General features: G+C 35.9%; 1 protein-coding gene across 1 annotated transcript in view; it reads left to right on the top strand.

Moving 5' to 3' along the window:
• Window positions 1-13,373, top strand: part of ADGRV1 (adhesion G protein-coupled receptor V1) — a gene marked incomplete at its 5' end in the record, with an annotated part of 585,014 nt that overhangs the window by 46,543 nt on the left and 525,098 nt on the right. Inside the window, 2 exon segments of the mRNA XM_079143469.1 lie at window positions 3,310-3,683; window positions 12,380-12,556. Of these exon segments, the coding sequence (XP_078999595.1) occupies window positions 3,310-3,683; window positions 12,380-12,556 (551 nt within the window).

The raw sequence follows: 13,373 nt of genomic DNA, 5'->3' as shown, positions 1-13,373 counted from the left end.
GCAGGGAAGTCTCACCCATTGTGGAGGTCTCACTGGTCAGTTCCCCTCCTAGAGGTTCCCATCAATTTACAACTACCGCCTGGGCTGGGCTGCCTTCCTCTGCCCAGGGGCCCGGCCCTACCTCCTGGGCCTGGAAGCCTCACCCTTTGCAGACCAGTCTCCTTAGGCTGCCTCTCCTCAGAGAATCTGCCTGCAGTCCTGGAACCTTCGCTCCGCCCCTAAGCGTGTCTCTGTGCGTCTCTTCCACCAAGAAGCCTCCTTGGTCCTAGGACCCTGCTCTGCACCTAATCGCCTGACTGTGTGGCCCCTCCTCTGAGCAGCCACCTGGAGTCCCATACAGTCGCTCCGAGTCCCAGCGACCCGCCACATGCTTCTTCCTCCAGACAGCTGCCCGGTGTTCCAGTGCGGTCACTAGGAATCCAAGCAACTCACTGTGTGCCTCCTCCTCCCGCCAACCACCCGTAGCCCTGGGCAGTCACTCCGAGTCCAAGTGACAAGCCCCATTCCTCCTCCTCCTCCGGGCAGCCCCCCGGTGTTCAGGAGTGGTTGCTCTGAGTCCAAATAGCTCTCCTCACAGCTCTTCCTCTGGGCCGCCGTCAGGAGCCCCAGTGGTGGCTCTGAGTCCCAGTGCTGTGCTGAGCGGCCTCCTCTACGATTCTCCCAGTTGTCCAAGTTCACTGCTCCAGCCAGGGGAGGGGTGTCTCCCCGGGCAGCTCTACTTCACAAAGTTCCCTGCGTTCCGGGACTACCGCCCCATCTGGGACACCTCCCCAGCAGGAGAGACTCACCCAGGTGCTTTGAGTTGGTCCCAAGTTTCTCAATATCTCCTCTTTTGAATCCTGAGTCCTGTAGCAACATGAAATGCAGCCACCCTCTAGTCCGCCATCTTGAAACCCCCTTGAATATAAACTTTTAACTCCTAGTTCAGTATTCTTTTTAGTTTATCACAGAAACATAACTAAAGAAGAGCTGAACACTTCTATATCCTTGACTCTCTGCAGTCTCTTAGCTGTGACACCTAGTTTTATGAGAACTGGGGAACTATATCATTAGAGTTGACAAATAACTGTACAGGAGGGAGCACATCGTAGGAGTTATCATCAGTCTGGAGTTCAGAGAGTGGCCCAGGTTTATTGGGCAGGCAGGTAGTCTCCATAGTAGGCACACTTGTGGGAATGTATATAATACTTGTGACTGGGTGGCAATTTGTAAAACTGCCTTCACTGAGACTATGATAGGAAGCATTTAGTTCACTCCTTTCCATAGTCACTGCCAAGCTGTCACTTTATGTGTATATCTTAGCTGATTTATTTAGGCAAGGAACAAGGAGACAAACAAGAACTGGTAAAATTCTGAAAAGTGTTGTTATTGAGATTTAGTAATATTGTTGGGCTCCATATTATTATAAAAAATCCTTGAGACTCATGTATAATGTTTTTTCTGGGGAGAAATACTTTGATTTCTATATTCATTCTACTAGTTATTTTGAGAGATATAGTTGGCCCATGGAAACTATTTCTTTTTCTGAATTCTTACTTCGTTTAGCTCAAGATGAGTTTCTAGTACATCAAGGCTTGAAGTTCTCTAAGAATAGTAATACTGAAGTTTTAAAGTTGTAACTGAACTAAACCATTCCATTTTTAGATGGGCAAATAAATTAAAAAAAAAAAGTCATAGAAGTAATGTGTATTCACATTGGAGAAAAGATAGCCTATTCAACAAATGGTGCTGGGAAAACTGGAAATCCCTATGTAGCAAAATGAAATTAAACCTCTATCTCTCACCCTACACAAATATCAATTCAAAGTGGATCAAAGACTTAGGCACTAGTACAGGGACCTTGCTTCTAATAGAAGAAAAATTAGGCCCAGTTCTCCACCTTGTTGACTTAGCTCCTGACTTCCTTAACAAGACTCCTAAAGCACAAGAAGTAAAATTAAGAATCAATAAATAGGATGGATTCAAACTAAAAAGCTTCTTCTCAGCAAAGGAGAAACAATGTGAAGAGAGAGCCTACAGAATGGGAAAAAATCTTTACTAGATGCACCTCAGATAGAGCACTAATCTCCAGGATATATCAAGAACTCAAATAACTTAACACCAAAAAAATAGATAATCAATAAATGGGCTAAGGAACTGAACAGAAACTTTACAGAAGAAGAAAGACAGTCGATCAACAAACATATGAAAAAGTGTTCATCATCTTTGCAATTAGAGAAATGCAAATCCAAACTATTCTAAGATTTCATCTCACTACTGTCAGAATGGCAGTTATCAACAACACAAGCAATAACAAGTGTTGGCGAGGATGTGGCCAAAAAGGTACACTCATACGTTGTTGGTTGGACTGCAGATTGGTGCAACCACTTTGGAAAGCAGTATGGAGATTTCTAAGAAAACTTGGAGTGGTACCACCATTTGATCCAGCTATCTCATCCTTCATTTTATATCCAAAGGACTTAAAATCAGCATACTCTAGTGATGCAGCATATCAGTTTTTATAGCAGCTCAATTCACAATAGCTAAACTATGGAACCAACATAGATGTCCTTCAACAACAGATGAATGGATAAAGAAAATGTGGTACATATACACAAGGGAATATTACTCACTCTTAAAGAAGAATGAAATTATGGCATTTGCTGTTAAATGGATGGAGTTGAAGAATATCATGCTAAGTGAAATAAACCAGTCCCCAAAAATCAAAGGCCAAATGTTTTGTCTGATAAGCGGATGCTGATCCATAGTGGGAGTGGGTATGGAAAAATGAAGGAATTTTGGATTATGCAGAGGGAAGTGAGGAGAGGAATGGAGTGGTAGGGATGGGAAGGATGGTAGAATGAGACAGACATTATTACCCTATGTACGTGTATGAAAATTAAAAAAAAAATTTATCACTGTCAAAAAAAAGATAGGGAAAAAATAAAAAAAGAAATGTGTATCCAAATACACACATACACATTAGCAAACATACATAGATGATTATGTGTGTACAAATGTATGTTTGTATCTAGTTATTTTTATATCTTGAGATGGTTTTAGACAGACAGAATTACTTATAAGGATATCATTTAATTTGAATATTGTTGCCAATTCCATTAATATAACATATCATAAATTTCAGTGATTGCTTTATGGATTCATTGTTTATCATAGTAGAACATAACCTTAATTTGATTATATATCAGTTATGTTAAACTTTTACATACCAGAAATATTTTTTAGTAAGATTGGATCACTTTCTGAATCAAGTTGCCGTGTAGGACAGGAAAGTTGATATGTAGCATTTAAATCTGTGTCTCATTTCAGGTCCTGGAATACTGAGAATTGGGGCAGGGATGAATGGCAATGACAGGTTTACAGGGCTGATGCAGGATGTGAGGTCCTATGAGCGGAAACTGACCCTTGAAGAGATTTATGAACTTCATGCTTTGCCTGCAAAGAATGATTTGCATCCCATTTCTGGATACGTGGAGTTCAGACAGGGAGAAACTAACAAATCATTCATTGTTTCTGCAAGAGATGACAATGAAGAGGAAGGAGAGGAGTTATTCATTCTTAAATTAGTCTCTGTATGTGGAGGAGCTCACATTTCTGAAGAAAATACTACAGCAAGATTAATCATACAAAAGAGTGACAATGCCAATGGCTTGTTTGGTTTCACAGGAACTTGTATACCAGAGGTAAGCAGTGAGCCTGGAGAATTTTGGAGTTAATTTTTTTTTTTTTTGTGGGTGGGTTTGTTTGGGTCTGAGTTATCTTTCATTTGGTAAGATTGCCCAAGTACCTACTCTTAAGTCTAGAAGTATGGTAGAACTGGTGCCTACAAATATAAATTACAGTCCCTACTTTTATAAGTTCATAGTTTGGTTCAGCTTAATGAGTTGATAGAAGTAACAAGACAGCAAGTAAATCTTAGCAGTTATCTTTAAAGTTACTTCACTTTGAAAATTCATGATAATATTCCACATGTAATTTACTTTTGGCTACTGTTTTTGATACTGTATAAGTAAATAATGTATCTTGAAAGCTTGTATGTATAATCGTTAATGACATTTTATTCAAATATGATTTTTTGAGTTTTTTCCCCTTATGTGACACATATTTTAGTTGTTACAACATTCTTCTGAGTTGGGTGTAAATGCTTTTCTTGCCAACCTTCTTGGCCAGCTTAATTCATTAGGCAGTTTTACTCTGCTTATCAGTTCTTTCCAAGTTTTCAAAGATTGGTGATCATCTTGGTTTCCCATTCCGTAATGTGAGAGCTCATGAAACTACTTCACAGGTGTTTTGTGTGATAGCAGCAGCTCAATGTCCATGGATGTTGCCAAGAAACAGGAGAACATTTCCCTTTGCAAGTTGATTCTAATAGATTTAGAAGAATGTCTACAAAAACCGAAATGATCAAGAAAAATAGGGATGAATAGGACTTGAAAACTATCTAGGTAGCGGATGTCATTGTAGGTTAGACAGGAATGCCTCTGAAATGTTACCTAGTCCCTTTAGTTCTGTGGTTTGGTGATATCATAAGAGATCTTCAAATGGAGGTCTTTTTTTTTTTTTTTAATATTGGAAGTAGAATACCTCTTAACTAGAGAGGACAAACATCATACAAATCTACAACTTAAAAGAGAAATATGTTCATCTACAGTGAAACTACATTGATACTCAGCCATCAAAGAACTTTAATATGTTCAATTTTAGGTACCTTTCTGAAAACTCATAATATAGGCGCAGCACATATTAAGAAGCACATAACTTCTTTACTTTATAGGGTTGGAAATTGGCATATTCAGGCCTGAGAAATAGCTAACCCAAGTTGAATTAAGTGAGAAATGATCAGGTCATATGCCTGATTTATGGCTGGGTGATTACTAGTGCTTAATGAATACTCATTTTCCCTTTTGCTTCTAAGATACAATGGGAAGAACTGGAATTTGAATCTTCCTGTATCTTGTGATTCTAAGCTGTTATCTTTCTCCCTAAGACATTAATATCATTATCTCTATTTTTAAAAAGACAGATGGCTTTTTTCAGGTTATGAGAACCATTGGGGTGCTTCTTGAAGTCAGATTCCTTTAAAGATCTGGCCCCTGCTTATGCCTCTGCCCTCTGGGTTATTCTCTCCTTTGGTTTCTGTCTGACTTGTGTGGCTTCAGTTCCAGCCACACAGTTCATTTGGGTCATTAGTGGTCTCTTTTTTGCAACACTGTCATTCCACATCTTCATATTTAGTCGTTCAAGCCTCAGCTCCAAAGACATCTCCTGTGTGAACCCTTATTTAAAGTAACTTATGTTTTCCTGCTTTGTAACTCTTTATCCATCCATAGTTTTATTTTTTTTCTTAGCATTGATCACACAAATCCCTTCTGTTATTTTAAAGTCTTATTCACCGACTATCCCCCTTCACCATTTTTTGTATCTGTTCACCAAGAATGGAGAATAGTAGGTACTCAATAAGTCTTCGTTGGAACTTATGAATATATTTTAATATTAAAACATGAAAAGACATATAGCAGTTCAGATTTCAAACATTTACACTAAATTTAAACTACATGAACAACCAAACTGATGGAAAAAATACATAACAAAATTTTAAAACCTGATATTATAATTAAGTATTCAGTGCTGCTTGTCTGTCAGATTTCATTGATAGATTGTGGTGAGTATTGGTTTAGTTATCTAGATATGCAACTTTATTCCTGTTGACCTCTGAAACTTGAATATGACTAGCCAAGCCTTTCATTGCAGAAGAGAGAAGTTTCCTCCAGGGACCATAGTACCTAAACTGAAGTTCTGGAAAGAACAAGATAACACAATTGGTTGTTTTCTAAGCCTAATGGAATGGAAATAGCATGTGTCCATATTAGAAAGAAATATTTAAATGGTTAATATAAGAAAATTGTTGCCAACTTCCAGGAAGATCACATAGAATTTTCATTCTTAAAAATAATAATAGGAATAGAAAACTCCTATTTTTATCTCTGTGAGTTGAGGTAGAAATCTTCAAATATTTTCAATATCATTATCAACAATAATAATATTTATTGGTTGCTTACTGAAGTCATTCTCAAAGTGGTCCCTGGAGTCCACTTCCAAGGACCCCTGGAGTTTCCTGAGGTCTTTTCCAAGGGGTTCACAAGGTCAAAACTAACATTATAAAAATTTCTAAGATTTTTTTTTTCTTTTTCATTTTATTGACATTTCATATTTAAAAAGTAGCTCCTGGTGCTTTTACATAAATTAAGGTGGTGGTGCCACATTGTACCAGTTATTTACCACCCATAGTTTAAAAAAAGTGCTTATTTTATGAAATAAGAAGTACAAATGAAGGCTGGGGCTATAGCTCAGTGGCAGAGTGCTTGCCTAGCATGCGTGAAGCACTGGATTCAATCCTTAGCGCCACATAAAAATAAGTAAAAAAAAAAAAAAAAGGCATGCTATCCATCTATAACTGCAAAAATAAAAAATAAAAAAGGAAGTACAAATGAAGTACATCTGCTCTATTATCAGAACATCATTTAAGTGTCTTGAAGAAACAGATTTTGAGTCATGAATTGAACTAGCTTCTGTTTTCATGGAATACCGGTTTCACTTAAGATGACTGACATTTTAGTTATTCAGACTTACGTATTTGGCAGACATTTTCATGAAAATAAGCAGAGTGAGCTATTGATTACAAGAAAAACAACTGACAGTTTTTGTTACTAAGAAAAATTCAATCTTTCAAATGAATTTTTGAATTTTGTAGCACTTTTATCTGCCAAAGTGAGCTTGACAGTTTCCCATTACTTAGACTTTTCAGATAAGATTGACAGTGATATTAACCAGCATAATTATGTTGTATGATGAAATGTGTCGACAAATGGAAGATCTGTAAAACTCAGTAAACCAATATTTTCCAAATAATCATTGCATATTATTACAAAATCATGCATGTGTGAAAGATTGATTCAAAGTATAAAGTAGGCCAGTGTATTTTAATGTAATAAAATATGCTTGAACATTGCAACTAAACTCTGGGGAACTTCCCCTTGTTAAATATTGGTATAATATTGCAGAATACAATCATCTGAAAAGACTTTAAATCTTCATCCTTTTCCAGTTATGTATTTAGATAAGGCAGATTGTCTTTATATACTTCAAGCAAAATAACAGAGAACAACAGACAAATTGAAATAAGGAGACATAAGAATCCAGCAGTTTTCTATAAAGGCTGACATTAAAGAGACTTGTAAAAATGTAAAACAGTGTCACCTTATCACTTTTTAAAAAAATATAGTTACTTCTTATAAAGATATGTTGTTCAGAATGGATTTATCATAGATATTTTAAGGTGAGTTATTAATCAATATTTAATTTGTTCCATTTTGCATTTGTAATATGATAAATATCAACAGACTTCAACAGCATAGGCAAAACTCCTTCAGGGTTCTCAGTAATGTTATGACTGTTCAGGTGTCCTTAAATGAAAATATTTGAGAACTGGGTTTACTTTATGCATGGGATTGTCTTCACTCTTAACTCTATGGACACTTGCTTGGTTTTCACAATTAAAATCTACTGTCATTCCATAAATTCTTCTCCATTATATTGTTGCAACAACATTGAAAATTCAACTTTTGTCCCTATCTTAATCTCTTAAAATATTCCGAAGGCAAGAGAGATCCTTTAAAGATGCCTCTCTGTGTTTTGTAATACTTTTACATTTTTTAAACTGTTTGTTTTTAAGTGCCTGCCATATGTTATGTGAATAGATTCTTTTAGAAATAAGTGATTATCAATATAATCTGATATCACAAATCATCACCCAAGCATGAAGCAAAATTAAAAATTAATTGGGTTTGTAATTGTTTAGCACTGATCGTCTGTTCAACACAGAAGGACAATCCCAATTCATGGCTCAGAATCCTGCTTTATATTTTTCTGAGTAAATAGATTTAAAAAAAATCTTCTTATTGATTACCTTTATTAATATTTTCCTGTTGATCTGAAGATTTGGCAAATTCCTGAGTTGAAAAGAGGAGACAGTAGTGAGAACTGTTCCTAGTATGAAATTAGTGAGAATGGTTTTGAAGATTACTATGGATCTTGTGCCTTTTCACACACTGGCCTAAATGTTTATACCATGATTCTAAAGCCAATTAGATGAATAATTTAATATTAGAAAATACTTTCAGGTTTTAATTTTGCCTTAACTTTTTTTTTGACCTTTATTTATTTATTTTTATCCGGTGCTGAGGATCCATCCCAGTGCCTCACATGTGCTAGGTAAGTGCTCTGCCACTGAGTACAGCCCCAGCCCTTTGTCTTCATCTTATTCATATTAATAATTATATTGTGTAGTTCAGTGTTTATGGAAGTATTGTCCACAGAAGACCTTGGGCAGAAATATCTAATGCATACTACTTGAAAAACCTCCCTGATTCAGGATTCCATTCCTGGATCAATATATCTGGTTGTGGGAGGGAGATAACAAAATGCGGAATGAAAAATATTTTTTCATGAAAAATTTCACATATACATGAAAATATAGAAGAGAGAATTATTGACCCAGTGTGCCCATCACCTAGCTTTACTAATTATCAGCTTTTTGCCAATCTTGTTCCACCTGAAATATTTTAAAAGCAAACCTGAAGGGCTGGGGTTGTAGCTCACCCTGTGCTTGCCTAACACGTGTGAGGCACTGGGTTTGAACCTTAGCATCACATAAAAATAAATAAATAAATAAATAAATAAATAAATAAATAAGTATCCATCTACAACTAAAAAAATTTTTTTTTAAAAAAAGCAAACCTCAGGCATATGTCCTTTCTCTGTAAGTTCATAAGAATTAAAGGCAGATTTTTACTAAGCATCCTAGGGATTTTTTTAATGGACACTTGACATTTAAACGATCTTCTCTAGTTGGAAATTTATAAAGCTTGCTTTATTGAATATAGTACTAAACTGTTAATTTTCTATACAATTTTGATATATGGCTTATGTCTATACATACTTTAATGCATAAGGATAGTGATTGCTTTTTCCTTTTTACAACTGGAAACATTCAGGAAGTTACAGATTTAGATGATGCTTTTACTAACTGAAAAATGCAGTGTGACTCTTGCAAACAAAAATCTCAAAAATCTCCTCTCTTAGTCCTGGATGCTGCATGGTCATGCTCTGACTTGGTAAAATTTAAGTTGCTAAGGAACTCTCACACATTCCTGAATCTTTGAATCTATTTTATTCACGTGTCTTGCTGAGAAGGGAAGGGTTGAATAATTACATATTTAGATTAATAATTTATTAATTTAACTCATTCAAAATATTCATTCTCATAAAAATTTGGGCTTGGAAAATGGAAAAAATCCATTGTCATTATAATGAGAATTGAACTACATGGGAATCAGTTTGCTTTTTCATTATATATCCATGCATATTTGCTTATAAAGTGAGAGAGTATTTTCATGTAGCTTTTTATTATGCAGGTATATCTGTATTTTAAGGGGGGGATAAATCTCCACCAAGTCCATGAATCATTATGGTCCTCCTTTACGAAGAGATTGAGGATGCTTGATAAGCAGTAGAATGAAGACACTTAGGAGTCTATGACACTAAAGCCATACTCTTTCTGCCAGACTTTTTCTTACTTTCTATTTTGCCAGTATGAAAATGCAGATGCACAACCTTAAGTAGAAATTAAATTGGATGCTGTATTGAGCATCCAAGTCTTTTTTCTGCTTCTTCCTTTTTTCTCCAACCTGACAACAGTTTAATCTGGCATGATGTGATGGATGAGTCCCTATAAGGCATCATGCTATGCCAGATTACATAGTGAGAAACACTGAGCTTATGGGAAAAAAAAGCTTATGGGGTTAGGACTCAGGTGGTACTCAAAAACTTAGTGACACTTAAAAAGAAAGGGACCTAATTAAAAACATTGTGTATAGTAAATGTTTAATTCTTCTATACTGTAATAAATATGGAGTATTACCTTGACAAAGACCTTATGCTTACTTGTAAAGTGAGCATTAGAAGGATTGCATTTTGTGTGCTGTTGTAAAGTGGAGGAAGGAAAGGTATCTAAAACTGGAGGAAAAACTGTAACCCTAGAAGTAAAGAAGTGTGGCTAGTCACACATGTGGTGAACTGAGGCAGATGGTAGATGCGTGTGTTCCTACATTGCTTATTTTGGGTGGGTACAGTTTGCCATGTTCACCATGTTTTTTTGTGGATGAAATCACACTGAAAAGCACATGCAAAATTCAGGTTGTGTTCAAATTGTTCTGTAACATATCAATTGCATTGAAACAATTTCATGATTTCAAAACAAGTGTTTTAGAAGAATTGAATATACTTGGTTCTCTTTTTTTTCTATTTATACTTCCTTTGTTGTCTGAACCAGTCTTTAAATCTCATTTATTAAATTAGGTATTTATATACCATTTGTTTATGACCTTAAACACCTTTTTGTATCAACTTGCAAATTTGTGACATCAAACATGTAGTCTCTCTAAAATTCCAAACTCATTTCTCCTGCTGTCAACTTGACACATCTTTTGGATATTTTAATAGCTATTTCAAACTGGATGTGTTTGAAACTAAACTTTTTTTGGTCTTTACCCAAACCCTGTGACAAATGGATAGAAGAGAAAAATCTCAAACCTGCTTTACAGATGACTCTGCTTAAAGTGTTGGTATTGCTGAAAGCGGGCTGCTACCTCTGAGGGCAGAAATATTAACTGGCCATTTGACCTTTCATCCTATGTGGAGGTAGAATTGGCCTAAAGTATGAAGGTGCATGCATCCCTGAACAGTGCTAATGGAGTCACTGATGGCCAGGAGCTTAAAAGCATCAAGAGTAGGCTAGAGACCAGAATGTTTAGGACAAAGCCTTGTTCCATGGCTCCCAGTGACCCACTGCACGAACTTGCTTCCTGCTTGCATGCTTTAAATTCCAGTGTATTAGCAGTGCTGGTTTTGGCAATGGAGTTGGGGATGAACAGGCTTGCCAGGAGGTTGAATAACTATTGGTTGTTTTGGGCTTCTCATGCCAGGGGACAAGCAGGGAAATAAAGAAGTGACAATATTGACCTAGGTGTGCTCGATCCTGTTTACCCTGGAGGCACTAAGGTATTGCTGCTCAGTGAAACACAAAGGTTTTGCTGAAATATTTCTTGGTGATTCCTTGCTCATTGATAACTGTTTCGATTATTGCCTGTTGGTAGACAAATTCCAAATCTGTTTTCTCCAGTCCTAAAGTGACTCTATCTTTGCCAGTTGGAGATGTTTATGATTTATGTGAAAACCAGAAAATAACATTCTACATGTAAGGACTTGTATTTTTTTGCTTGTGGTACTGGGAATTGAACCTGGGATGGTCTACCCCTGAGCTACTTTTCCAGTCCTTTTTATATTGAAATAGGGTCTTACTCATTTGCTGAGGCTGGCCTTGAACTTGTGATCATACTGTTTCAGCTTCTCCCATGACCAGGATTGCAGGCATGCACACCACTGCACACAGCTAAGACTTGTATTTTTATCTCTTCAGTTTTCATTCTTTTTCCTCTGAATTATATATTTGCTAATATAAAAATGAAACTGAGCTGAGAGCCTGAGAATTTGAGTATGAAGACTTATTTTTAAAAATATTGCAGTTTCTTGTTCCATATAATTTAAAATTGCTGTCTTAAATTTTTAGATCAAAACATTACCTTCTTGAAAAATGCATGTGTGTTTTATACTTTATTTATGTATGATAAAAATATTAAAAAGATATTAAGTATGGCATCAACTGTCCTTTTTGATCTGACTGTTGTCTCTACATTAGACATTCCTTGAGACTCTCCACTTGGAATTTATATCATCCCCAAAATGATTTCACCAAATATGCTGTATTGCTTCTTCTGTGTGTAAAATTCTCCCTGATGTCATGTTCCATCCTGAACCTCTCACCCCTCACCCCATGTGGTCTGTCTGTGCTGAAACCATCAATAAATCCCAAGTTTGTTTTCTCTTTAGGCTTATGTTTATCCAGAAAAAGGATTGTGCATTTTTTGAAAGGAAGAAAAATCTTTTGTAACCTTGGCATCTAGCACTGTGGAGGCACACAGTAGATACAATGAGTGAGCTGCATATACAGTTCAGAGATTATAATTTATTTGCTTTGTTTATCTGTGTGAAGGAATGGGAGAAAATAAATGACTGCGAATACTTCTTAGCAGTCGAAAATATATCTGGGGGAACACAGAGGCCGCCTAGTCCCTTTTAGAGAAGTGGAAAGTTATAAATTTAGGTTAAAGAGGAGAAGGATTTCATGAGTGGACTTTAATTTTATCACTGATTTTAATAGGTATATTCATAATATATGTCAATAATTTATGTTCAATTGCAGATTGCAGAGGAGGGATCTACCATTTCTTGTGTGGTGGAGCGAACCAGGGGTGCTCTGGATTATGTGCATGTTTTTTACACCATCTCACAGATCGAATCTAATGGCATTAATTACCTTGTTGATGATTTTGCTAATGCCAGTGGAACTATTACATTCCTTCCTTGGCAGAGATCTGAGGTAACTCCCCCTTCTTTGTTTCTTTGAAAGCCTCCTGGAATGGTTTTCCTTCTGTGTTTGTTGTGTAATTTTGTTGTAGCTTCTTTATGTTTAAGCAATTTGAAATATTTAGGAATTGAGGTATGTGTAATGGCATATATATTCTAGTATTTATGCAAAAGAAAAGTTAATAATTTTGACTAATACATGCTCTAGTTTAGGTTATTCTTTAATCCCAATATAATCAGAGTGGTATAGCTTGAGAGTAGATCATTGTATTTTGTTATTACTGATCCATAGAGAAACCATTCCGTTGTGAATGGCACTCTTCCAATCAACCAAAGAGAAATTCTTGTAACTCTAATGCCATTTTATTTGCATTAAATTTGGAGAAATGAGATACTTGTTTTGTGCTTCAAAAGTGCAAGTTACTTCCAGTTTCATTAAAATATTCTCACTGCTGGATAGATGCTCCATAAATAAGTGACACTTCCCATAGTGAAATTGGAATGAAATTTCCTCCTGTATCAGAATTTTAAATACTTGTTTAGCTTATAATGTTAGAATATTCATATCAGTATAATTTTTATATTGAAATGTAAATAGCTTACAGGTCATCAGGGATACATACAAAATAACTTGAGACTAATAAATAGTCTTAGAGGAAAGTTTGAGGGACTTAAGTATTAATTGGATCAAAAAATGAAGTGAGAGATGATTGAAATATTTTTAAAGTCTAAAAAATTAAAGCAGAAGGGTGGTCAAATCTCTATAATTTGGGGGAAGAAAGAAACATTAAATGCTTTATAACAAAAGTTTCCTATTGTAGTCTACAAAC

This window comes from Sciurus vulgaris (genome assembly GCF_902686455.1).
Source record: "Sciurus vulgaris genome assembly, chromosome: 6".
Lineage (NCBI taxonomy): Eukaryota > Metazoa > Chordata > Mammalia > Rodentia > Sciuridae > Sciurus > Sciurus vulgaris.
Note: the sequence above shows the minus strand (reverse complement) of the source record. Positions and strands in the feature narration are given on the sequence as shown.